This window comes from Anser cygnoides, chromosome 15 (genome assembly GCF_040182565.1).
Source record: "Anser cygnoides isolate HZ-2024a breed goose chromosome 15, Taihu_goose_T2T_genome, whole genome shotgun sequence".
In the NCBI taxonomy this organism is placed as follows: Eukaryota; Metazoa; Chordata; class Aves; order Anseriformes; family Anatidae; genus Anser; species Anser cygnoides.
The window spans coordinates 17,478,608-17,503,791 of record NC_089887.1 but is presented as its reverse complement, the minus strand read 5'-3'; the positions used below and the strand labels follow the sequence as shown (position 1 = coordinate 17,503,791).

Sequence of the window (25,184 nt, the reverse complement as noted above, 5' to 3'; positions counted from 1 at the left end):
AATTGACTTTACCTTTGAAAGGTATTCCTGAAGAAATGACCTTGTTTTTTAACTAGTCTGGGATACCCAATTTCGCTGCCAGTCTACCATAAACATTCAGTGGAATTCCACTGCTTCCTGTAAAATATTAAAGTTAAAAAACTCATAGCCCTCACATTTTTAGCTTCACAGCATAAATAACAACAAATTTGCCAACCTGGCCTGTGCAGGCCAGATCTTTTGTGCAAAGAGGACACTGCTACCACAACGCTCTCTTCATGGAGAATTACGCAGATATGTATGAAGACATTAAACTGTTTTCAGCAGCAAAGTATCATTTTTCCTGCATCCTCTCTGTATTGAGAGGCAGACATCTAAATCAGTAATTCCACCGCTTTCTACCTCACCTAAAATCACAGTGATTCATTACTTTCACTGGCACTAGAATGTGTGGAATTTCTCAGAACTGCAACAACCGAAAACTAAATTAACAAAAATTTGTTGGTGTTCAAAGCAAGCACTGCTCACTGACAAGCATGCTGTTATCCTACAACATGATTTTCACCAGCATGCTGGGCCTCTGTGATCTAAATTTCAACAGATTCTGTTCCTGTTCCAAACGATCTGTTCTACCTGGGGGGAGCTCCAGAGCTGATAGCAGAGGGGCTCTATAATTTTTCATGGACCTCTTCATGTCCTTAGACAAGGGACCAGCAAAGTTGAATGTGGGACTGTCCTAATGGGGTCATCAGTCTTAGATCCCTCACTTGTAGAACACCATAAAGTTGTACAGGAAGGGAATACAGTGCCAGGGAATGCATCATTCTAGGCTTTCTCAAGCAACAGTTTTCCTCCCATCTTCATGTAACACTGAGAAGCAGCTGACCTCTAGGTTTCAATACATAATTGTTCACAGTGCAAAGAACAGAGACATTTAGACAGACTTGTTGAGAAAGAACCAGAACTAGTTTATGGAAACAAATACAAAGGAGATTTTAGGTCATATTCTGAATTTATGAAAAAATATTGCAGTTACATTACATGACTGTCTAGTTTATGAAAAACTGTCCAGCTACTCTTTAATTTGTGGTGTACCTGAGCATAGTTTTTCTTATATTGATAGTCTGTTTCAGTGACATATCATTTGTTTTAAAAGCTACGTGATGTCTGTTCCTAGCTATATGACCCCACCTCTTGCACAAACACAGCAGAAATGAATGAATTTCTTCCACTAATCCTGCCCACATATGCCTGCTCAGGAAGGGTCAGCAGAGCTTTCCACACTTGCCTTGCAGAAACAGTTACATGGTGGGAAACATTCCTGAAATGACTTGTACTTATTCTTTGGAAAATGTTACAGAACTATCTTGTTTTCCACTGAAGCATAGATGCTGAGGGTTTCATCACAATTAACTGCACAAGTCCCATTGAAACATGTTGTTTTCACCTGGGAGAGAAGAGGTGGAGAGAAGGCAAGAAGTTTCAGCAGACTACCAACAAAAATTTCCATAGGAGCAGCATGGCCACAACAGTTAGCAAGGAGAAATTGTGACACTTCTCAGGGTGGGGAAGCCATCACTGTATATGCAGAGGTACCTTCCCTGCTAGTCTTAGGAAAAGAAGGTAACACCTGTCACACGCAGGAAAAGATAATACCTTAAAGAAAAGACATTTCACCAGAAAGCCATGGATGGAGTGTGAAGGGTTTTCACTAGCAGTTGGCTGCAGCTGCATGCTCTGCAAGCACGCCGTGAGCACCAGGACCTGCAGCATCATCCAGCTGCTCCCTGGCCTACAGACTGAGGGAGAGACAGCAAGGAGGTCTTACTCCTTCTCTCGACTTTCAAGAGGTCTGCAAGTGTCATGTAAATGCGCAGATCTCTTGCCCATAGTTTTAAGACAGACAGGGCGCAACAGCATTCATCTTGTTAAAGAACTCTGTCATTTATCTATAGCTGAGAGCAATTACAAAAACTGATGAAAGAGGGAAAAAAAAAAGTATATCCCGTATAAATGTAAATATGTAAAAAGAAATGTATATCCATCACTTGGACTTCACCTAATTAGTCCAGTACACTGGAGCACTGGAGCATGTGACAAAAATTGTAATTCCCCTTACACTAAAATAAAATAGAGCAAGAATGGGAAACCGAATACAAATGCAAACCGAAACCAACAAGGAAAAGGACGTGTGCAAAACCACAGCTCTGTGTCAAGTTTCAGAATGATGGAGAAGAGAAATCTGGGCAAAAACACTACACTGACAGTTGAAGAAATCATGTATTTTAGGGGCTTCCCTTCAGCATTTCTGCACACGCTAGACACAAAAGATACTAAAATACGCATCAGTCACAGTAGCTTTATCTTTATTCACTTGCACAAACTTGCCTTTACCATGACTTTTATTTCAGTAGCTGTGCAGTTTTTCTTGCAACTGCAGCCAGCAATTGTGATGATTGTAGGCATGGTCACACAGCCTTCTAAAGGAGCTTCGGGATCCATGTTTCTGCAGCCCTGTAATGGGATCTTAGGGCTGCTCAGCTGCAGGGACAGGGAGCTTTCAAATCCTTCTGTTAAAGCTGTTTTACCATGTACAAAGGATGAAACCAGACAGTTAGTGCATTCTGAGAAACAACCAGGTTTGGGTTCTTGCCCTTCTTCCAAGGTTTATTTCAATACCTTTATTTGGTGTTTATTTACAGATTTTTTTTTTTTTTTTTTTATCATGAATTCAAGCACATCCACAGGAGGGACAGATGCTTCAGCCTCCAGCTTGAGAGTCACACAGAACAGTTTTCATGAGAACAGCCTTAAGCTTCCTCTTCTCCCAAGCCAGGAGGCTGAGGTTTGGAACCTTTCATGTGGCAGAAGGAACTGGGGTCTCTTCCTAAGCACAGATCCCATTGAAAAAGAGACTCATAGGCCACTTAAAAGACAGACATGTACTGTGCTTTCGGTTCTGCCAAAAGAAATTAGACCCCGACCCTCAGGAGAGGTTCAGAGCTGTGTACTGGGTATAGGGCAAGTTATCTACAGTGGCATCTGGTGCATCTTAAAAAGAACATGCAAGTGAATGTGCTGGACCTTGTTCCGAGATGCTTCACGTTTCTGAGGCTTATATTACGGATCCAGATTCCTGAAAAAAGCAACAATCCTGAGAACCTATACGTCTTCATATGATTCAGGCCTATAGAAACAGTATGGATTCCTCAGACACCTTTTCAAGTTCTCTGTGATTGAGTATAAGGAATTTCAGGGAGCTGATGGTTATTTGGTGAACCAGAAAAAAAAAAGGTATTAACAAATTAAGGAAATATGCTATTGAATAGAAATGCTACAGAGGTAGGTACCAGTTTGCTTCACAGAAATCTGCATGTCAAAAGAATTAAGAATTGTAAATACAGGTTTTCCTTTCACTGCATCAGATTAGGAACCCTTTTTTATTTCTTTTTTTTTTGTGTGTGTTTTGTCTAAGTATTCTACTTTTTCCTGAGAATTTTGAAATTGCCTTTATTCCCTTGTACCCTCCTGTCAAAGATACCAATTTAGAATAAATAAGAACAAATGCAAGCAGACATAGCAAAAACCACTTAACCACAGTGTCTACAACAAAAGATGAAGTAGACTTTGCCATTGAAAGCTGTGGTTGAAGAACAAGGTCCAACATGGGCCTCGGGGATCTGAACAGAACTATCAGATATTGCTATCAGCAAGGAGAAAAAAAAAATGAGCTAATGAATAAGTACCTTACAGCTTTTATAAGTAATTTCACCTTTTACAGAGAAAGCAGCAAAAGCAGCAATACTCAGTCATTTTTTCTACTAACCTTCTGTTGAACTAAGTTTCTCAACTCTTTGATTACCTTTAGGGACTTTTTTTTTAAATAGGTTTAGATTATTTTTACTCAGCAAGCCTACAGAGGACTAGCTCAACTCAGCAGAAGTGTTGGATGCTTCTGTATGTACAGGCCTTCTACGTTTATATAGGGAAGGAGGCAATCGAACTCAAGCATCGGTTCTGGTGAAATCAGAAGACTGCAGTTCTAGGACATGAATCCAATCCCTGCTTACTGCAATGGATCTGTGAAGTCACATCAAACTTTTGATAGTTCCTTATTTCTGCAGTTCCCAAACTGAAAAATGAAATGATTTGCAGAAGTAACAAGGAGCAGGAACTACAGCTGAGAATGTCTGAAGGTTTGAGTGTATCAAGGGATGTATAAAGCTAAGCACGCTAAAAAGTCTGCATCCCAAGCATTGGGGAGCAATGCACTGTGACCTGGAAGACAGCTCATGTTTTTGCTTTGTTATGCCTTTGTTTTTGCTCTTTATATGTGACTACAGCATAGTCCAACCAGGAAAAGATACTGAAGTAAACTCGTTAATAATGCAAAACATTTTGTCTCCCGGGTAACCGCACCAGAGATTCCTACGGCTTAAGTTATGTAAGGCCTAAAGCTACATGGTGATATAGAGAATAAACTGAACTATTTAATAAAAACGTATTTTATTTTTTTTTCTTTCCCCTCACTGGAAGGAATATAGACACTCTTACCCGTTTAAGAAATAAAACAAGTAGCTGTGCAATATGGGTATCTATACCCCTTGAGATACTCAAAAATTATTTTTCATCTCTTTAGTCATAATTGACTTAAAGATCAATACACTGATACATTTTTTTTTTTTTAACATCCATTAATATTTAGAGCCTAAATCTCTTCTGCTTTTCTGCTTTGACATGTATTTCAGTTACCCAGTTCTCACTGATCAGGTACTGATGGCAGAAATTGATCTCTACTCTGAGTACATTGCTAGGTATCACCCAACTGAAAGACACTATTCTGATCTGTCATGCAACTGCTGTGTTTTCTCTTCTATTAATACAGAACTACCAGTTAGAACAATTAAGGTACATACAGCCAAAAAATTCCACAGAAATTGATGTGGGGCCAAAACAGGAAATTGCCTTTTACAAATTAGTTAAAAGACAACACTATTAGAAATTTATCTATTTAATATTTTCTGTAATTTGGCCCATTTCTCCTTAAAATTTAAGCATTTTATTGGACCCCATCAAAGCCCATAGGTGTATCTAATGCAAGCGAGCTAAAAGTTATTATTGAATTAACAATATTTCCAAGTATTCTGTTCCTTTGAATATAAAACTGTAACTGAGATACTTAAACCAGAGCAACTATGATTGAGACATTCAAAATATCCTTGGTACAGTTTAAAGGGCAAGTCTCTGAAACCATGCCAGTGTAGATTCCAGGAAACACTCCAAAGAGAAAGAGAAAATCAGCTGACTTCAGTTAACTGAGTCAACAAAGCACTTAGAAGACGTTCCATTTATTGTACGTGAAAGGAGTTGAAACAGTGAGAGAGATGCATAGCACTTGTATAGCACTGATAATGCTCTACAATAGGAACGCAATTATTTGTCCTGGGGTGACGAGTGTCCATAGATTAAAGGCAAGTGCACAGAAACGACTGACAATTTTGAAATATTTTATGCTATAGATCTTAGCAATTAGGTGAATTCTTAATATATTTCAAAAGTGGTCAAGGTTTTCCCATATAAAAACCTGTCTCCCCTCAAAACCAAACCACAATTCTTAATTTACTGTAACCAAATCTTCAATGTGTGTATTTGAGGATTTATGTTACCTTTACTGTATTACTAATATTTCCACAGTTCGAATCATTTGTATTTTAATAAAAATCACTGTAAAATGTTGGGAATAGGATAGTTTCTCCTGTGAAATACTAGAAAACATAGAAAACTTCTAATGAACAATGTTTTTCTAATAATTCCCACATGAATTCCTTTACAACTGTATTCTGCAGACCAGTTCTAAACCTGAAGAACTGATTTGACCAAGGATTCTTTCTAGATGCTAATTTACTTTAAAAGAAAATGATAACCCATACTACACCTTCAATAATCACAGAATGTAATTTAACAGAGCTTTCCAGAGAATACTGCTAGGACTGAATTAGTATTGGCTATAATACTGAATTGGCTAGAATAGAATAGAACTAGAAATGCAAATACTGAATACCTGTAACTGCAGTTCCGGAGCTGCTTCTGAGTTAGAAGCTGGCTCTGTTTAAGTTGCTGCTAATTCTCATAAAACCACATTCTCATAAACCATAGTGCCTGTTGGTACAGTAAGTGAACTATGTGTCAACTTCAGGTATGTACAGAATTATTTAATAACTGTATCTCATGACAGATCTCAAAGAGATTAACTCTCTCTTCTTTGGGAGTGGACACCTACCTAAATATTTTAATGTTGTAGGCTATCCACCCAGTTACAGACCGCCCAAGTTTTTTAGTACGAGTCTGGTGTACTTACTGACACACTGTAAAGTGTTGTTTTAAGGCTACCAAGGTCAAAATATAGCTACCACCATATGAACACCATTGCTTATAAAATACACCTTTCCCCCCTATAATTTGTGTTAATTGCAAATCCTACTGAAAACAGCTCTGGCAGATTTTCTGATGCATTAGGTATAGTCTTGCTCTAATAATAGTGCTTACACAGAACTACTTTGCAATTAATATTTTTAAATGTTCACTTTGGCAGCTTCTGTACTTACTAAAAATATACACTCTGTTTCGGTTAGATATTTCAGAGAAGCCTACTACGCTGTCATTTGCAGGCTTACGTAACGCTAGTGAGATCTACAAATGACTGATGTATCAGCTCTTCCTTGATCCTTCACTTCACACTTTCCTGCCCGAGTTGTTTCCTTGATGCCTCACTTCACCGTGCTACTTCCCCCAGTCATCGACCTTCCCGAACGCTTCCCGCTGCCGCTATCGCTGTCTCCTTCCACTTGTCCTTTACCGCTGCGCCATCCACCTGCAATTCAAAGCACATCCCGCAGTTCTTCCCTAACCTTTTACCAAAGGCCGAGCCCCCCCGTTACGCTGGCGGTGCCCGCAGCACCCTCATCTCCCAGGCCCACCTCCCCGGCGGCGCGGCCAGGCCGCTGCCCGGGGAAGGGGCGGCAGCCCCGGGCCCCTCCAGGGGTGTCCGTGCGGGGCTGCGGGCAGTTCCCCCGGCTCCAGCCCAACCCCTGGGCCCCGAACAGGCCGCGGCCGGGTCCTTTTCCTTGAACCCCCCCGCCCGGAGGATGAAGCAGGCGGGGGCTGCGCGGCCCGGCCTCCCCTCGCCGCTGCCGGGCGCGCTGTGGGGGTCCCCGCCACAGGCGCTGGGGGACGACACCGAGGACGTGTCGCTGGACTTGGGCGGCGAGGAGGAGCTGGCGCTGCGGAAAGCCCAAATCAGGTAACGGCGGGGGACCGGAGCGGCCCCTTCCCGGGGCGGGGGGGGGGGCGCGTGAGGCAGCACCCGAGCGCCGGGCGGGGAGGCCCGAGGCCTGAGGGGGCCGCCCCGGCCCATGGCAGCCGCCTTCTGCTCGGGGCCGGGCAGCCGCCGCGCTGCGGGGCGGCAGGAGGGCTCCCTCGTCCCCGGCAGTGAGCTCTGGGACTGCGCTGTGCGCCCCGCTGAGCGGGAGCGGTTGTTTTGGGTGGAAGCAGCAGCTCTTCCCACCAAGGGATGGTGATGCCTGGAATATGACGTGTGTAGCTCTTACCTGGGAAAGCCACAGAGACCCAACACCCTCGGGGTGAGCTGCCTGCAGCTGGGGACCCCACTTTTGTCCCATACGGAGCTACAGAAGGATGTCCCCCCAAAGGCTGTTGAGAAGACAGGTGCGTGCCACAGGCATATCATAGAATGGCTCGGGTTGGAAGGGACCTTACGGATCACCTAACTCAAACCCCCTGCCATGGACAGGGATGCTACCCACTAGATCAGGTTGGCCAAGGCCCCATCCAGCCTGGCCTTGAACACCTTCAGGGATGGGGCACCCACAACTTCCCTGGGCAACCTGTTCCAGTGCCTCACTGCCCTTACAGTGAAGAATCTCCTAATGTCTAGTCTAAACCTATCCTTTTTTAGTTTAAGACCAATATATGTCACACGTACACATCACTACTGCACATGATCAGCTGAAATTTCTGTTACTCCCTCCTTCTACCTTACCCCAGATCACTGCGGTCCATTACACCATTAATATTCTTGCATGCATAAACAAAGTAAAATAAGAGCTGTTAAGACTGGACATCTGAGGTACACAACCAACTGTGCAGCTTCACAGTACAATCACTCAGTTTTACTAGTGTCTGCTGAAGCCTTTCAGCCCTTCCACTGCGTTGGACTTCGCAGCAGGGCACCTGCTTGATGAACCAGCCACAGTTAACATGGCCAGAACTGCTTTATTTTCAGTGCATTAGCGGCAGCCCACGGTTTAGATGCAGGTTTGTGTTTTGATTTGTGTTGTGGTGCAGACTTGGAGCACATGAACGAATGAGACTAAACTGGAAAATACAACTCCAGGGCATCTTGCGCACACCAGCCACAGGGTCAGTCAGTGGGACCAGCCTAGAGCCTGCATGAAGTGAAACTGCACTGAAGCATTTGTCTGAGTTCCTGAGGTCCACAGCACTGGTTCCTTGGCTGTTGAGATATGTTCTACAGGCTCAGTAAAGCATTTAGGGTTGTAATAACTGCAGGCCTCTTGCTCACAGACTTTCTCAGTAAACAGTCTTCAAAGTCTGACATCAGAACAGATTCATTCTGTAATTCATCAGTATTCAACAGTAATTCATCATCTGACTTCCAAAATAAAGCACTGTGACTTCTCCAAATAGCTTTTATTGCTAAAACATACCATTCATGCAACTCTTGTGTCCTGTTTGAGATAGCAAGGTCGTGTCTGGGTTTGAGAGTTCACAGGACTCCCTCCGCTCCCCCCACCCACCCATCTGCTTGGGTCAAATAAAGCTCCTTTCACTTCAAATGTCACATGTTTAGTTTTTAAGTCAGAAGTAGTTTTTGGAAAGTTTGAGGTTAGTGTGGGCATGATCGGGAAGGAGTAAATGTAAACTTCAGCTGCGTGTCGTTCTTGCTTGCCCAGGCAAGCACGTTTACTACTACGAGCACAACGTTTCCATTATAGGCTAGCTAATTTCTAGAACAGGCACACAGGAATAACATTCCAATAAAGATATAAACATTAATTCTAATTTAAATGTAATTATATTTCAATTTTATGAAGAATTATAATTATTGTATATATGCAGCATTTTTAATTTTTATTTAATTTAATTTTTAACGTAATAAATAGAATTGTTAAAATTAATTGTGGCTTGGGCCATACTATTAATTGTTTAAAGATGTAGAGGGGCATCACTGATGGAAAAGTTATTTGGAAAACATTTTATTAATTCCAGTTTTAAAGCAAGAAGTTACTTAAATGGAATGTCCATTTAATTAATCTGGTTAATTGTCATTTTAAACTAATTTACAGGAACAACTGTACAGTACAAGCTTTTGTACCTGGCATGTTACAATTTACTGCATTTATTGCAGCTTTCCTCAAAACCTGTGTCTTACTGTACAGGCCAAAATTCAGTTCTGTATAGTTCTTGTTCCAAAGTTTCCCTTTATTTCATAATAGACAGAATTGTTTGATAAGGAAAGCACAAATATCTAACAAAGTTAATGGACATTCATTCAAAAGAACTATAAACTTCCTTAATTGTACTTCCTCTGTGAAAGGACACGTTCTCAGTCACTGCATACTAAGATTCATTTTGTCTTATGCTATATCTTTTGTTTTGATTTTTTTTTTAAACTTCAGAGTTCCCATTCCTGTTTTCAAAATACTTCTGAAAGGCATGAGATCTGTCTCAATTCTACACTGGTTGATTTCATGAAATACGGAGTTCGGAGTGCAGTGGTGAATGCAACCACTAGATTCCTTCATGCACTACCAAAGAAATGGATGAAAGAATGCAGATTTTGTGCCATCTTGGAGGAAGTTTTATCATGAACAACACATCTTTTAGCTGTTGATTGGAGATTAGTTATTGGAAGAATTATCACTTTGGTAATACATCAACATATGAAATAACAGCAGATACAAATGGAGATACCGTTACAGACTAGAACTAGCTGTGTTATACTGCATTGTTAGCAAGTATAAAACTTCCCTTCTTGTCCCATAACTTCCTAAGTGCTCTCTGTTGTTTTTCCAGGCACCCACTGGCCACCTTTTTCCACCTGTTTTTCCGAGTGAGTGCTATTATTACCTACTTGTTCTGTGACTGGTTCAGCAACAGCTTTGTTGCCTGTTTTGTCACTATTCTCCTCCTTCTGTCCTTTGACTTCTGGTCAGTTAAGGTAAGATGACCCTGAACAGTAATTACCTTTGAAAGTATTATGTGCCATTAAATGAAAATGATAAGGAAGATGTGTACTGAAGAGTGACAAAAACACTGATCTGTAGATCTATTAAACATGTCTGACACATTTTATTGAAGACTTTTACGTATCTTTAGTCACTGATATAAGTTACACATGGTGAGCAAGTTGCCTTGCCATAGGCAGATTTGTCTGTATACTTTCCCTCTTAGAAAAAATAAATTAAAACTAGCTTTCAGTGATGGATGCCCAAGGGTGCCCAAAGCTGCAATTCTGTGCCTCGCTGCCAGCGTGCAGGAGCTGCATGACGCTACCGGGAGCCCAGCTGAAGCAGCAGTGCCCTCACCATGGGCAGGCAGCTTGGTCAGGCCAGCCTTGAATCCCCAGGGGTTCAAAACAGAATGATGCTTCTGCACTGAAGTGAAGCACTTATTTCTCGGGCATCCTGAAAAATTATAGTATTCATCCAGGCACAAAAATATTGTCTTAATTTGCTTGATTCCAAACTTGCTTATAATTAATCTTTCATTTTCCCTAAATGGTTTTGTTTGGTGTTCTCCTCTCTTACTAAGAATTTATCAGAGGCTTCTCCAAGATACTGACTTTGAAAGGGCACGTCGTATAATTTCTTACCTAAATCAATGTTACTGCGCTACTTATCACATGAGGAGAACAGGCCTCTGATTTTTATTAACTCATCCATCGTTAGTGACTGTTGTGCACAAGTTGACATAGCTTTTAGAACTAAATTTACTATTTGATAAAATTATTTTTTTTTAAAGACATTTGTCTTAATTTTAAATGTTGTCTGACAAGTAAATTGCGCACCTGGTTAATGCAAATAACTGTGTCACTAGAATGTGACAGGAAGACTCCTGGTTGGTTTACGTTGGTGGAACCAGATTGATGAAGACGGAAAAAGCCACTGGGTATTTGAAGCAAGAAGGGTAAGAATGATAACAAAAATAGGTTCGGGACAAACAAGAGTGCGTATGAAAGCTTGTAAAGCCCATACTAATTCCAATAAAGGAACAAAAAAGCAACTGTTACAAAAATGCTCAATATCTAGTTTCTTTAGAAGATAAAGCAAGTATTCAGCTGCAAGCACACCAGGTTGTCAGTTCCTGGAAATACTCAGCAGAGGTCTTGCAACTCATATCATACTCATCAGCAGAATAAATATTCATATCGTGGTTCTATATATGACATTTCTGGTAGTTCTATTTTAATTTCAAGTGAGAACACCTTGTAATAAACACATCTTCCCTTAGTTAATTACAAAAGGGAATTCTCTTCAGGGAAGAGCTAGGTTGAAAGCAAGGCTGAATAGTTCAAATTCAGTTTTTAAAAGTTTTTTTTTAAGTTTTATTCATGCTCAGGGAATATGCTGGGCTGTAGTACCTGTATCACAACGCATTCCAACACTGCTAGTGCTTGCCCAACACCCTGAGCAAAAAAAGACAAACAAAAACCCAACTACCAAGTGGCACTTGGCAGTGCCTCCAAGGTCAAGATTAAACAGTTTTCATGTTGGTTTCCTAACATTGTCCAAAATCCCATTGAGGCAAGAGGCTTGTAGAACAGCACTTGAAGTGCTGCTGACTGGGACATCCCTTTCTCACAGACCCAGCTGTGCACACACCCCAGGTGCAGAGCCCAGCATAAAACACTGAAGGTGCAGGTCTGGAGCCCAGCCGCAGCCCAGCAGGCAGCATGGCTGCACGCCAGTAAGAAGCTAAGTGATGCCAGCTTTCTGCCTGTAAGCCACGTGAAACTGGGAATACAGGAAGGTCTGCAGGAAAGCAGAGAAGCTAGAAGACCTTTAGAGTATCTTAGTTTTGTTGATCTGCGGCAGTAAGCAAGAACTTTCTTAGATCTTAAAAGCAAGGGTGTTCATGAGATGACCTCCTGACTGCAATATCACCGTAAAATGAGTAAGCATGTTCCCTAGTTCGCTTATTGCAGTTTGCTAATTCCAGCCTAAGAGTACAAAGTCAACTCACTCGTATGGGCTCAAGCCTTCCAAAACTTGTAGCAAATAGTTTGATAAACATGAAAATCATAGTATAGCATGTAATTAGAGTGGCCTGTACTTTGGTCATGGCTTGTCCGTAACTGCTTTATCATTTACAAGTCCCGGAATACACACAATCATCTTACTTTCCAGAGTCCCCACCTCCCTTCCCAGTCCTCTGGCAGCTTTTTGAAATCTCTTCCTCTAGGGAGTGGATTTGCTTAGAAATATTCCAAGTCACCAATAACAAGCAGCCAATTCCTGGTGCACTGCTGCTGGGACAGAAGTTCCACCTAGAGTTATTTTTTTTTCTTTTTTAGGGGGCTGCAGCCTTTTGTAATCTTGCTCATCAAGTTAATTAGTTCTTTTAGGTGTGGAGTTCTTAGGTGCACTGAGATTTTTATTCCCCTGCATTAGTTCGTGCTAATACCCTACTGGGTAATTTGTCAGTTCTGGATACAGGTGATGAAGCTCTTTTACTGACTCAGAACATCTTTCTTTTTCTGTAATTCTGTGAAGGCACAGACCAACATTATTCTCTGGATCTCTCCAACATCACTGGTTTAGAGTGTATTTTGAAAAATTAGACACTTGCTAATTAATGCATCTTCCAGGATTTTCTTTGGCGCAACAGAGTAGCTTAACCACGTTTGCTGGATACCACCATCTGTCTAACATGGGATGGACGGATGAATCTTATTTTCAGAGGGAGAACTCTAGGTACTGAACTAAGAGTCTTTTCAGTTTTCAAACTCCACGGAGTTTTCCTTTCCTGCTGAGAAGCTCGTATTTCAGAAGGTAGCACTGGTGATGGTTGAGTGGCCTGATGTTTGGTGTGTGATTCTGAATTCTGTTCTCCCAGGAAGGATCAAAACCTTCTGAGCAAATCTTTGCTTAGTTTCTCTTAAGTGCTTGGAGCTAACAGTGATCCTTTTGAGTTGTACTGACTAGAAGAAATCCACAACCTTTTTTTATTTTTTTTTTCAGCCTGCCTTGAGGCTTTTGCTCTCCCTGAAGAACGCAAATAGAGCACCTTGAATGATGCCCCCTTCAGAGAGGTGCCAGCAGTTGCTGTGGTGCCCAACAGTAGTGTTAGGCATTTTGAAGCTACATGTCTTAATTTATCAAATATCAATGGACTTCATAAGCAAGACTGAACTATTAGTTTACATAACATAAAACTAAGCATCACACCAGGTTTAAATTAAGCTATGTGTGCTTTTATAAAATGTGTAGAAATGGACACTTTTATGAGAATTTAATTGTCTGAACTGGAACCAAATGATCAATCCTGTGCGGATCTTTAAAGTTTGCTTGTTAGCACTTGGTATAGATACTCATTGCCACATTAGATATTATAGTTTTTTTCTGATACTACACTGATTTTTTTCCCAATGCTTTTGACTTGTGATCATGGCACAAGTCACAAAACTACTCCTCAGACTGCAAAATACTCACACTGAAGTTCAGCTTGTAACACTGTCTTCTGTTTCACGCTTCTCTGAGCCCTTGGTAAAGTTTGAATCTAATACCAAATTTAACTTAGTCTTTCTGAAGTTTAAAAGTAATGGTTAGCATATAGAACTTTTGACTATAAAATATTATTAATCTGTAGCATTAGTGGCAACTACCTTTTACAAAAGGAATGGATTATCTCATTTAAGTGAGAACAGGAAAAGGAAAACAGTGCATTTTGAAAAGAAAATACTATCATGTACAGTAGGACAGCGGGCAGAAAATTTCGCATCAGTGACTTCTCTTCCTATTGAAACCACCCTGTCTGTATGCATGTAATAAATGAAATTTGGGTAAACAAGTAGATTTGTCCATTCCTCCTCCTCCACTGATTTGTTACTTATTATGGGTTTTGTCTTTGTGACTAAAAGTTTCAGTAATTTTCTTGCTAGGTGTCTACAATAGCTGCCTCAACTGAAGCTGAAGCTCGAATCTTTTGGCTTGGCCTCATTATCTGTCCAGTCATATGGATTGTATTTTTCTTCAGCACCTTGTTCTCCCTGAAGCTGAAATGGCTGGTAAGTCTGGCATTACTGAATGAGCTACAGCTGACAAGTAATGTTAATTGAGGGAAAACCCAGATCTGTAGTTTTGCAACAATCTGTACCAAAATCTCCAACATTACAGAAATCCCCCCAACAGCTTCAAGGAGTCAGAGTTTTCTGCAGGCAAGCCCTGCACTCCAGAATGGATCATTTTTAGCCTCACTTTTACTAGGTTATCAGCTGTCAACTACTTCATTTATCTCCAGTAAAGCATCTTAGGTAGTTGACAGAATTGCTGCCTCATTTTTAACTGTAGCATCTTACTTTTCTCCAACTTCTTTATTGCCGTCAAAGGAGACTAGTAGGAGAGAACAAAAAGTGAACCAAAAGTGCTGGCTTTCAGGTTTTCACATCTCCTCGGGACTTGAATGTCTCTTAAGCTCTTAAAAGTAAGGATTTTAGATTTCTGGTATCATTCCCTTTTGAAAGAACCAGTATCACAGCACTTAAAAATCTTGATAAATTGAGATATATAGTTTATAATTATTGTATTTATAAGTCATCTATTCTACAAAAAGCAAAACATTACATTTTCCTAAATAGAAATTGTACCCCATATATTACATTATGCTGATGCTTTGTCTATGAAATCTTTGTTTTCCTCTGTAAACTTTTCAATTGTGCTTGCATAATCACCATAGAATACATTTCGTCAAGTTCTGAACTGTGCAAAGTACAATTTTATTATTAATTTTTAAAAGATATAAAGCGTCTTGCATACCTGCTGCTACAGAACAAATAATAGCCGAGATTACATTTTGTTAGTAAATGAAACAGGAAATTCAGATAACGGGTATGAATCTATTGCAAATCATTAACTGCTTTCTAATGCCCCAAATGGCATAACTATACAAACAATAGTTAAAATTAAACCAGCTGTCTTCCTTCACAGCTCCACCTTTAGTTTTGAAAAACAGATTGTTTGCTAAGCAAAGAGCTAGCTGGAGAAGGAACCTGAGCTAGCACAGAAGATGCAGGTTGTTCAGGTGCTTGTAAAACCATGTTACCCAAATGAAAATTTGACAGCTTCCAGGAAATTAAGAAAAACATTATTTTACCAGTTAATTAATTGGATTTTGCCTGCTGCTAAGCCTCTAGCATCATGAAAGGACCTACTCATTTACACTGCCTGCTAACGATGGATATTGATTCACATCTATTGATGCTATTTGTAAATCTGCAAGTTATAGGATCTTACTTGTGTGTCGTAAGGCATTTGGCAGCTAAACGTGTCTGCAGGCTTGCTGTGTGTTTGGATGTGAAGCTCTTAGATACGATCAGGTTTAAAAGATTAAATGATTACGCAATTGGTCAAATAGGTGCTTTTTTGGATAGGTGCTCTTCAGAAAGTAATGAAGTTTTTCAAAATGCAGAATGACCTGAGCCAGAAAAAAAAAAAAAGCTGCACAGTTTTGATAAAAAAGACATTTTGCAGAAAGGGACTACAGTGTTTAGTACGGTTGGATCTCTTTTAAGGTCTTTCATTATTTGAAGGGATATTCCTTTCTTACAGCCTGTATGTATAGAGTATACATACATATATGTGCATGCATATATATTCTATGCATAGTCTACATATATGGCAGTATATTTGTCCCAGCCAATCTTTTGTTTGTCCACAGGCTCTCGTGATAGCTGGGATCTCCCTTCAAACTGCTAATTTATATGGATACATCCACTGCAAATTAGGGGGACAAAAAAGCATCAGCAGAATAACTTCGAGGTTTTTTGTCACAGCAGATGTTCCCAAGAGTAAGTACCAAGCTGGACCATCAGCTATAAACCACGAGGTATCAAATGCCGACCTGCCTCACGCTGTTGGTTTTGGCTTTTCCTGGTATTAGTTCCTAGTGTAGCTTCTGACAGGGCTACCTTGATTCTCCAATAAGCAATTCTTGTGCACTCTCGCAGAGGGGCTGTACCCCATGGCAGTCTGCTCTGTATTCAGGAGCCTTGCTGAAGCTTCACAACTGAGCTGCTTGCAAGGCCCATGAAGAATTTCCTCTAAGTTAAACCTTCAGTATGATGCCTTCTGAGGTATTGTAATGCCTAGGTGTTACAATATGGATACATACAAATGGAAGAGCAGTCTTAAACCCTGAGGCTTCCACCAGCCTTTTCCCTGTTTATGATTCCTGCATACTGTGCTATGGTGACATCCGCCTTTCCTGTGTTCATTCTGTAGGACAGACAAGAATTTCAGACGACTGCATTGAAGAACATGGAAAGACAGGCACTAGATAGTCATTTAAGGAAATAATAAAAAGACAACCGGTAAAAATACTGATTTATGAAAGCTGTTTTTCATATTAAGTTACTGAAGTGAAGCTCTTCTAGAATTATACCTGCATGAAATAATGATTTTGTCATTTGTGTCTTCAGACAGAAAGGTTTATAGCCTTTGTTAAAGACTCTACTTATTTCAAAATAAGACTTTCACCAAAAGGCAGTTTGCACAGGCATGAGAACAGTGCTTGTGGTTTATACAGAACTTTTATGAGCAGACATGTCCTTGAGAAAAAAACTGTGAACTAACCTGAAACTATTGGGTTATCCTAACTGAGAATTAGAATATAGTCAAAAGACAACGATCACTTGTTTTTCAAACTACAGTTAATAAAACGAAATTACCTTTTCCTCTTGTACACTCTCATAACTCTCATAACTCTGTTCTCAGAGTTGATTCTGCAGTAAAAAGAGGAATTACAATCATAAAGGGCCACTTGGTTATTTAAGAAACCAAATTTAATTTTTTTTTTGTATTCAGGCTTAAGATCTAGTAGAAGAAAAAAATCTTGCAGCAAGTTCACAGTGTACTTGTGTGGAGCAGCCACAGTTAAGTAATTAAAATACATTTATTTTATTCAATACCTGTAATAAAATATTGTATTTATACTGTAATCATAGCTGCCTAAACTCTAGCAGGTTTTTATTTTAAAACTGATGCCAATAATAAAAAAAGACATCACTTCAACAATTCTACTCAAAATACAGATCTTTTATACGGAAAGGAAAAAGATACTTATGGGATGTTTTGCAGTAAGAAAGTGGGCGTTACAATTAATCCCAGTGCAGAGGGTAGGGCAAAGCCTACTACACATGCTTATTAGATTCTTCAGATACAACATCCCTACATCAGTGAAACGTATTTTATGTTCAACTGTGTGAATAAAATCTTGCATACAGATGTTTTCAAAAGTCAACTTCATATTCAGGTTACTAGTATGGTGACACTGGATTCAGATTACACCTTTGTAACATAGATGTACAGTTGTGTTTTTTTTAAACTATAGCAAGCTTTGAGATGCCTGTGAACTTCCAGAATCTTAAATTATGGAAATAAAAACCTAAGGCAAAGACATTAATTATAAGAATTTATTTGCAAAATACAAAAAGAATACATTCCTTCTATTAAATCAAGGCATAAGTTACTTTTCTATAATTACACATGAAATACATTTTTACTTCACTCATAATTAGATAATCTTTTCTTCTTGAGTATGTTGATCACAGTATTCCTGAATTCCTGGAGAGACAAGGGAGAAAGTAATATAAGTAACATCTCAGTTGCATATCAGGGATCAGCCTGTCTCCATTCAGTACAAATATCACAGGTTAGGCCTTAATCAGCACTAAAGGGCCTTAGGAATTTTCCCAACTGTTGGTATTTTAAAAACTGTATGTCGTCTGCTCTTAAGGTAGTTTTTGTATGTTTTTTTTTTTTGTGTAATTACAATCAGAGTGAAGGCAATAATTAGCCAGCTGTATCTTACTCAGTAAGCTCCTCTCAACAGGCCCGCTGAAGAACTGCTTGAGAGCAAGCATATACACCTTTTCTGAAAATTAATGACTTACACTAAACATTTAAACTGGTTATTAAATACAATTTAGTTATTGCTTTATAAGCCTATTATAACTGATGAACAAAAATAAGCATTGTACTTGTGTACGTTACTTTCAGAATTGCTATACATATGTACCGTGCTTGTTTTAATTGTATGTGGCAGAATAACATAATTTTGTTTAGCACTTTTACGCATTGCCAAAGGAAACGCTCAGAATGGAAAGGATTCACTTGAACAGAGATTTCCAGACTTACTCTGAATGATGTTCCTGTAAGATGATGTAGCTGGAGACTCAGGTGCTTCAGACAAGAAAGACTGACCTTTGTCACAACTTTTTCCTTGAAGGACAGGGAAAAACATGAAAACATACCAAGAGAAAAATTAAAAAAGAACTTGTCTTATTTTAAACTTCATCCCACTAGAAGTTATACCCTTCCAATGAGCCACTTGATCTATTCCTTCTAAGTCATTGTGTCAGTAATATAATGGCTTAGCTTTACAAAGGAACACTATCAATAGAAAATTTCAGTCGTTATTTTGGAAGTACCGATCTGTTCCTTATGCCATTAAATCAAGCGTTAATTTCTAATAGGTGGTGAGTAAAGAACCAAGCCATCCCACAATCCACAAGAGAATCTGAGTCATGCCAGTAACAGTGGGTAAAGCACTAATTTTAGTGCGTAATATTTACAAGATGTTATTCTTGGTAGTAGTTACGAATTTATTAATTCTGCACTTTCACGTAATTACACTGAAGAGAAAGACACAGTGTACTTAGAATACAATTATACAGCTGAAAAGATATATGATATAATCTTTATCAAGATGAAATTTCAGGTTAAGTAAATTATCCTAGCACTTTTCTCTTTTTACACCATGCCGTGTCGCACTTCCAGTAATTTTTGATTCAAATAACCATTCTATCTGAAAGCAGCTATTTACCCAAGAGACAAAACGTTTAATGTTATAATTTACCAGTGTCTAAGTCAGGCTTTCCAGTAATAAATTCAGTACAAGATGAACAACTTGTTTTAAATGTAGTGCAACATGGTAACTTTACCTATTTGAGGATCTAGAGGCACTTTACCCAGGAGGGAAACATTTAAGTTCTGGCACATTTTCTCTGCACCTCCAGTAGTCGGGGGAAAGATCTGAGATTCATTCTAGGAAAGCATGAGTTAAAATACTGCAATTCAGAGAACACGGCATTTTTGGAGAAATGTTTTATATGCAAACAACATCAAGATAAAGAAGTGCTGTAAGATACAGCTAGCCTTACCTTACATTTTGGACATATAAAGCCACTCATATTTTCCACAACACCTATGATTGGCAGTTTCACTTTATGACAGAAGTTGATCTCCTTCCGAACATCCTGAAGTGATAATTCCTACAAATATTAGAAAACACTGCTACTTTGACTGTAATATTTTGATGCTGAAGCTACTAAGTTAATCCTTAGAGCTATGTTAAAGTTTATAATCAGTTATTACTGTCTCTTCATATTTTGAAGAACATAAACCTGTACTATGTAGTCCAGCAAAAAAAATCTCCGAATAACAGTAGAACAGGCTAAAACTGTTCTAGCCTACTGAACGTGGTTTTATTTTGGAAGCTGACTTTACTCTAGTGTAGATTCACCCATACATATATTTTATCTCATGTTCATCTTGAATTGCTAGTTCTTTAAAATGGAACTTTCTCACATGTTCAGTTTACAGAAAGATCCTTGGCATTGTCAACAGCAGAGAAAGACAAGAACCACTAGGCTTACACTTACTTTTTTCAAGTCACATTTTAAATAGCTTATCATCCCCTCAGAGTTTTTGCATATATGCCTGACCTCAATTAGTTCTCCTTTTTTCATTCTCCTTTCCTCAACGCCTATCTGGTATTGTCCTCAGCATTCCATTTCCTTTACATTTTATATTCTTTCAAGTGTTGTGAAAATACTTGGTGTTTTCTTCTAGTTTTATCTCCTGTTTCTTTTCCAAACCAGGGATTAAAACCTATGTTTGAATTTGATATCTTTTAAGTTTCAGCTCTCCATGGTCAGATTTTTCTTCTAAGAACACGCATCACAGAAATGTGCCTACTTTCCATTTGCAAATCAAGTTTTCCTTGAGATTGTAAGTCTGTGTGACTTTCCTCTACTCCCTCTGACTTATGCAAAGGCCTAGTACTGTGCAGTCTGGAGGCAGCACTTCGTGTGCTCTCAGACAGTGCACATCTTATCACTTAAATACTAAACTTCTTACTGACTTCTGAACATTCTGACTTCTGTACATTAAGCTATTGGTGAGTAAATTACAAATTCCCAGCTATGCCAACTCTAATCTTGAAGAAGAAAGTGAAATACTGCATTTCACTTCACGCTTCAGATCACAACAGCTTTTGACAGTGAACAGATACGTGGTTTAGTGGCTCATTCAGATGGATGCCTCAGTGGAGTACGGCGTCTAACTCATAAAGCAGCCACCTGTAGGCACAGGGTCAATCAATTCCCTCAGATTTTGTACCATCCTTTCTCTGAAGTTAAATACAGATTCTAAATCAAGGGACTGCCATGATGTTTCAATCAATGGAAATTTAAGTTCTGTTACCTGAGGGGTAGTGATTATAACAGCGCCATCTACATGTGATGCACCGAGATACTGCACAATAGACAAGTGTTCGTCTGACGTTCCTGGAGGTGTATCTATTATTAGGTAGTCAATTTCACCCCAGTCCACATCGCGAAGAAATTGCTTGATCAACCCTAAAAGAAAGGATTAGAATGTGCAATGAAAAAGAAGAAAAAAAAAAAACACCCAACTTTGTATATTTCAAGGTTTAGAGTCTACTTCGAATGCTGGATTCTGCGTATTCAGATTCTTCTGACTACAGCCGATTTAAGTACAGAAATGCTTACTTTGCCAAAGCTTAAAAAAAATACGCCCATGCAAAAACTGACTCAAACTAATCTACTTAGTTAAAGGTTACTTAGTTACCTTCACGTATGACAAGAAAATAAAATGCTTGGAGCTGTACATTTGTCTTCAGAGTGATGCAGTTCTATGTATGTAGTGAACATCACAAAAAAAACACTTCTATACATTTCCAATTTTGAAATAATTCTTCTCAGTCAACGTATTTTGTAATTTATCACACCACAACTAAAGCATCTGACGCTGAGGAATCGTGGACCATTACAGCATTTATTATTAGTGAGGTTTGAGTAAATTTCAGCAAAGCATTCCATTTGTTTTCATTTGGTTTTACCTTCTTGTCAATCATTTTACAATTGTTTCAACAATTAGATAGATTCTGCTCCTATCATTCATTGTCTTGACAGGAAAAAGCAACTAGAAGTGGGACTTATAAAAATAATTTCTTTTGCAAAACTAAAATCTGTCTCTGTTACTACAAATTCATAATGAGCGCAGACCTTTTATGACCTACTTTTTTAAGCTGAACATATTCATTCGATGAAGTTAGAAGGTATTACAATTTACAAAACCATGAAACAACATTAGCCACTGGTGTAACTGAATTATTTACTGCTTTTTCTTTTGTTGTACCCTGCTATATTATGCTATTTATGCTATTAGACAAGTAAGTTCATCATCTGATATTCAGTCTTTTAACTACATAGATTATTGCTGAAAACGCTTTATACGTACCATTTTTTTTTGGTCCTCTCCAGATGACAGCATCATCAGGACTACCGAGCAAGAACCCCACTGACATGACACCTAAGTTTTCTTCAACATACTAAAATAGAAGAGAAACTTAGTAGAGAATACCGAACAGTAGAGAAAGAGCAGAGAAACCAACTCTAAACAGTCTTATAGAAAAAGCTGCTTGAGGGGGGAAAAAGACATTAAAAAACAAAGGCAGAGAACCTTGTTCTACCCTTTTAACAAACAGCTTTAAAGACTGCGTGGGTTTTTCTGCAACTCTCACCAACTACATTCATAGATTGACAAAAAACTAGTTTTACTAAGTTTTACAGTGTTTGATGGAAACCCTGGGAGCAGTGTAAGGATAAAAGCAGCTCTCCCTCTCAGCATCAAGCTGTCTTTTTAGCAGAACACACACTGAATGTGGTCTTTAGAAACTAACAAACCACCACACCTGGCACTTTCCCTGCGTTTTGTGAAGAGCAATGATTTTTTTTGGGGGTGTACAATACTTTCTGTCCATCGCTGAAAGGTTAGCATACTGTACAGCTGCATAACAGTCAAATACAAATATCAAGTAGCCAATATTTATTGCCAATAGCATAGCAGAAAAACCAATAAGCAACAGAAATACAGTAATAAAGCTATTTTAAAAATACAGTATTATTATGATTAACAAAAGAAATTTAACACTGATCTATATAGCGTATAGCCAGATTCTTTAGAATTTGTGTATGTAATTAAGAAAAGAATTAATAGAATAAGTATCCTCTGCTTCTCCCCATCCTTTCACTCCTTAGAACACAGTGCAAATCCACAGGGCAAACTCATTTTAAAACAGCTGCACCAGCTTACCACTGGTGACCATCCAGATCCACTCTGATGAACCTGAAAATTGAAGTGATACATACAAAGTTACGTTAGAAAAAAATGTAGAAGTTACACAGAGGATGAACCTAAGTCAAAACTGGATAAACAGATATCCTGCCCATGGGAGCAATGCCACTTCTTTGGAACAATTGAATTAAACAGTGCAGAAAGGCCAGATCTCCATTAGTAAGTGAACTGCTTAATTCTTCTGCAGAAAATTCCCCTCTGATTTTATGTATTTATATGAAATATTCCAGGTTGGTAAAGAGCATCAGGCCTACATTACTGAAGTTAACTGCTCATGGATATGTGGTAGATATGGAGCAAAAGATGGTTTGCAGAACTGAAAAGCAGACAACTCTTTCACAAACTAAATCATGCCAAACTCACTCATCTCATTTCCCTGCCCACTGCCACATCTTTCCCAGTAAACATTAAGCCTTCAATCTATGTAAAACTGGAACGCGGATGAGAAAATGGGAATGCTTTTCAACCAGACGTTTGAGCTCTCCCTACAGAAGCAACACAAACATACCTGCTCGCCTTCCAGACCCATCATCTTCGGGATCGACGGCCCACAGATGTCTATGTCCAGCAGAGCAACCTGGAAAACAAAGCACCGCAGCCCGCTGGGAACAAGCTGGCACGGGGCCGCTTTCGAGGGCCGGGTCGGGGAGGGGAAACCTCTGCGCGGCGGGCCCGGCCAAAGCCCCGGGGAGCAGCGGCAGGGGCAGCCACAGCCCTTCCTGCAGCCCGGGACTCGGCCCTGGGGCGCCCGGCGCCACCCACCTGCTTGCTCTCGTCCGCCGCCAGCCCGTGGGCCAGGATGGCGCTGAAGGTGCTCTTGCCCACGCCGCCCTTGCCGGACAGCACCAGCACCACGTGCTTCACGCACCGCAGCCGCTCCCGCAGCGCCGCCGCCTCCGCTGCGGGGCGGCACGCCGCGGTCAGCGGTCAGCCACTACTAGCCCCGCCCTTCGCGCTGTGAGCCCCGCCCTTCGCGCGGTGAGCCCCGCCCTTCGCGCTGTGAGCCCCGCCCTTCGCGCTGTGAGCCCCGCCCTTCGCGCTGTGAGCCCCGCCCTTCGCGCTGTGAGCCCCGCCCTTCGCGCTGTGAGCCCCGCCCTTCGCGCTGTGAGCCCCGCCCTTCGCGCTGTGAGCCCCGCCCTTCGCGCTGTGAGCCCCGCCCTTCGCGCGGTGAGCCCCGCCCTTCGCGCTGTGAGCCCCGCCCTTCGCGCTGTGAGCCCCAGCCCCGCCCCCGCCCCGCCCCCGCCCCCCCCCCGCCCCCTCAGGGCCTCCCTCACCCGGGTCCGGGCCGGTGGCGCCGGCAGCGCACAGCTTCTGGTTGGGGCATCCCTGGCAGGCGGCGGCCCGGCCCGCCTGGGCGCTGCCGGTCCCCGGGCAGTCTGCAACGGACAAGGAGAGCTGGGGCGCGGGCACCGGCGGCGGTCACAGCCCTGGACCACGCGCTGCGTCCCTCACCCTCCGGCTGCGGCCCGCCCGCCGCGTCCGCCATGGCGCCCGCTGCGCGTCACATCCGCCGGGCGCCGCAGGGGCGGTGCTGAAGCGGGGCGCACGCGCGGGAGGGCGGAGCCGAGCCCCTCAGGGGAGGTGCGGGGCTGAGGGGACGAACCCCTGAGGGGCGGCCCGGCACAGGGGCGCTGCTGTCCGTGCTGGAGCCCGCGCTGGCCGCCCGAAAGGGCCCCAAACGGAGCTCGGCGCCCCGCTGCCACCCGCCTGGCGCGGGCCGTGTCCCGGAGGAGCCGCGCTCCGAAGGGGGAGGTGCTGCCACCGACACCGTGCAGCGGGGAGGGGGCGTTACGCGGCAATAAATGCGCCATGCTTTCCTCTCAGGTTATACAGCTCTGAGATTATCGCTTCAATAAAATAATGCCACTGCCGTGTTTCGTACCAGTTTTGAATATGTTTATTTCCGTTCCTTGCTGTTACACAATTCATTCCCATTAATTTAATGGGCGCACTCATTTGCAAGATTTTTCTACCTCGTTTTGGCCCATGAGCTTGTAGCAGTCAGATAACCGCTGTGTTTGTAAGTAAAGGTTACTAAATCCCCAAACCAAGGAAGCATGCACCTGTCTGTGGTGCAGTCTGGGCCTTGTTACCAGCACCTTATCATGACAGCTGCCCCTGTCTGCCTCCCCCAGGTGTTTCTCAGCATGGTCCAGCCACACATCAGGTCAAAACTGTAGTGCTGGAGTGCAGGCTTCAAGCAGTGGTGACTATTCCTTGTGCCGCTCGTCAACCCACGGTAAGCCAACACTTCACCTGCCTAAAAGTTGTGGAAACTGCAGCTGTAAAGCTGAGTCCCCTACGGATACCAGCAGAGAATCCCTAATAGGGTAATTTCACATTCAGCAAAAAACAATTCCTGCCCCCAAGGGCTTGCGATCTAAATAGAGATGAACATTAAACAACAGAACCGTTTTTAGTCTCACGAGAAGGAAAATGTTTCTT

General features: G+C 41.2%; 3 protein-coding genes and 1 long non-coding RNA gene across 8 annotated transcripts in view; 2 read left to right on the top strand and 2 right to left on the bottom strand.

Annotated features, from left to right (window-relative positions):
* Positions 1 to 5,311: 5,311 nt before the first annotated feature.
* LOC106041193 (uncharacterized) lies at positions 5,312 to 7,094 on the bottom strand. The gene is made up of 2 exons (XR_001210350.3): positions 6,957 to 7,094; positions 5,312 to 6,850 (listed from the first exon to the last, which is right to left on the bottom strand). It is a non-coding gene; the product is annotated as an uncharacterized lncRNA (long non-coding RNA).
* TVP23A (trans-golgi network vesicle protein 23 homolog A) lies at positions 6,967 to 17,694 on the top strand. 2 transcript variants are annotated; one of them, XM_066977979.1, is made up of 6 exons: positions 6,967 to 7,279; positions 10,096 to 10,132; positions 11,119 to 11,208; positions 14,183 to 14,308; positions 15,958 to 16,087; positions 16,521 to 17,694. In XM_066977979.1, exons 1-6 carry the CDS (start codon positions 7,125 to 7,127, stop codon positions 16,577 to 16,579), a joined length of 597 nt encoding a protein of 198 aa, XP_066834080.1. In that variant the 5' UTR covers positions 6,967 to 7,124; the 3' UTR covers positions 16,580 to 17,694. The 2 variants fall into 2 exon arrangements, with proteins under 2 accessions (XP_066834080.1, XP_066834079.1); XM_066977978.1 differs by having other exon boundaries at positions 6,971 to 7,279; positions 10,096 to 10,240.
* A 2-nt stretch (positions 17,695 to 17,696) lies between these two features.
* Positions 17,697 to 24,288, bottom strand: NUBP1 (NUBP iron-sulfur cluster assembly factor 1, cytosolic). Of its 2 annotated transcripts, XM_048053764.2 has the most exons (11): positions 24,192 to 24,285; positions 24,014 to 24,115; positions 23,502 to 23,638; positions 23,248 to 23,316; positions 22,698 to 22,730; positions 21,843 to 21,933; positions 20,784 to 20,938; positions 19,460 to 19,570; positions 19,241 to 19,343; positions 18,435 to 18,518; positions 17,697 to 17,861 (listed from the first exon to the last, which is right to left on the bottom strand). In XM_048053764.2, exons 1-11 carry the CDS (start codon positions 24,223 to 24,225, stop codon positions 17,812 to 17,814), a joined length of 969 nt encoding a protein of 322 aa, XP_047909721.1. In that variant the 5' UTR covers positions 24,226 to 24,285; the 3' UTR covers positions 17,697 to 17,811. The 2 variants fall into 2 exon arrangements, with proteins under 2 accessions (XP_047909721.1, XP_047909722.1); XM_048053765.2 differs by lacking the exon at positions 22,698 to 22,730 and having other exon boundaries at positions 24,192 to 24,288.
* TEKT5 (tektin 5) overlaps positions 24,110 to 25,184 on the top strand; it is a 34,855-nt gene continuing 33,780 nt past the window's right edge. For 2 of the 3 annotated variants that reach the window (XM_066977977.1, XM_066977976.1), the window contains exons 1-2: positions 24,110 to 24,759; positions 24,875 to 24,978. The gene's annotated coding sequence lies outside the window, so the exon portion shown is untranslated. Of the gene's footprint in view, positions 24,979 to 25,184 lie in introns of all 3 variants that reach the window. The other variant, XM_066977975.1, reaches the window with a different exon arrangement.

Excerpts from the sequence above, each read along its gene's own strand:
- TVP23A (XM_066977978.1), top strand. The coding sequence starts at position 7,125 with ATGAAGCAGGCGGGGGCTGCGCGGCCCGGCCTCCCCTCGCCGCTGCCG. Across the intron at positions 7,280-10,095 it reads CTGCGGAAAGCCCAAATCAG|GCACCCACTGGCCACCTTTT; the intron begins GTAACGGCGGGG and ends TTGTTTTTCCAG. Across the intron at positions 16,088-16,520 it reads CACAGCAGATGTTCCCAAGA|GACAGACAAGAATTTCAGAC; the intron begins GTAAGTACCAAG and ends TTCATTCTGTAG.
- NUBP1 (XM_048053764.2), bottom strand. The coding sequence starts at position 24,225 with ATGGCGGACGCGGCGGGCGGGCCGCAGCCGGAGG. Across the intron at positions 19,571-20,783 it reads TTATAATCACTACCCCTCAG|GAATTATCACTTCAGGATGT; the intron begins GTAACAGAACTT and ends TAATATTTGTAG. Across the intron at positions 19,344-19,459 it reads TTATATGTCCAAAATGTAAG|AATGAATCTCAGATCTTTCC; the intron begins GTAAGGCTAGCT and ends ATGCTTTCCTAG.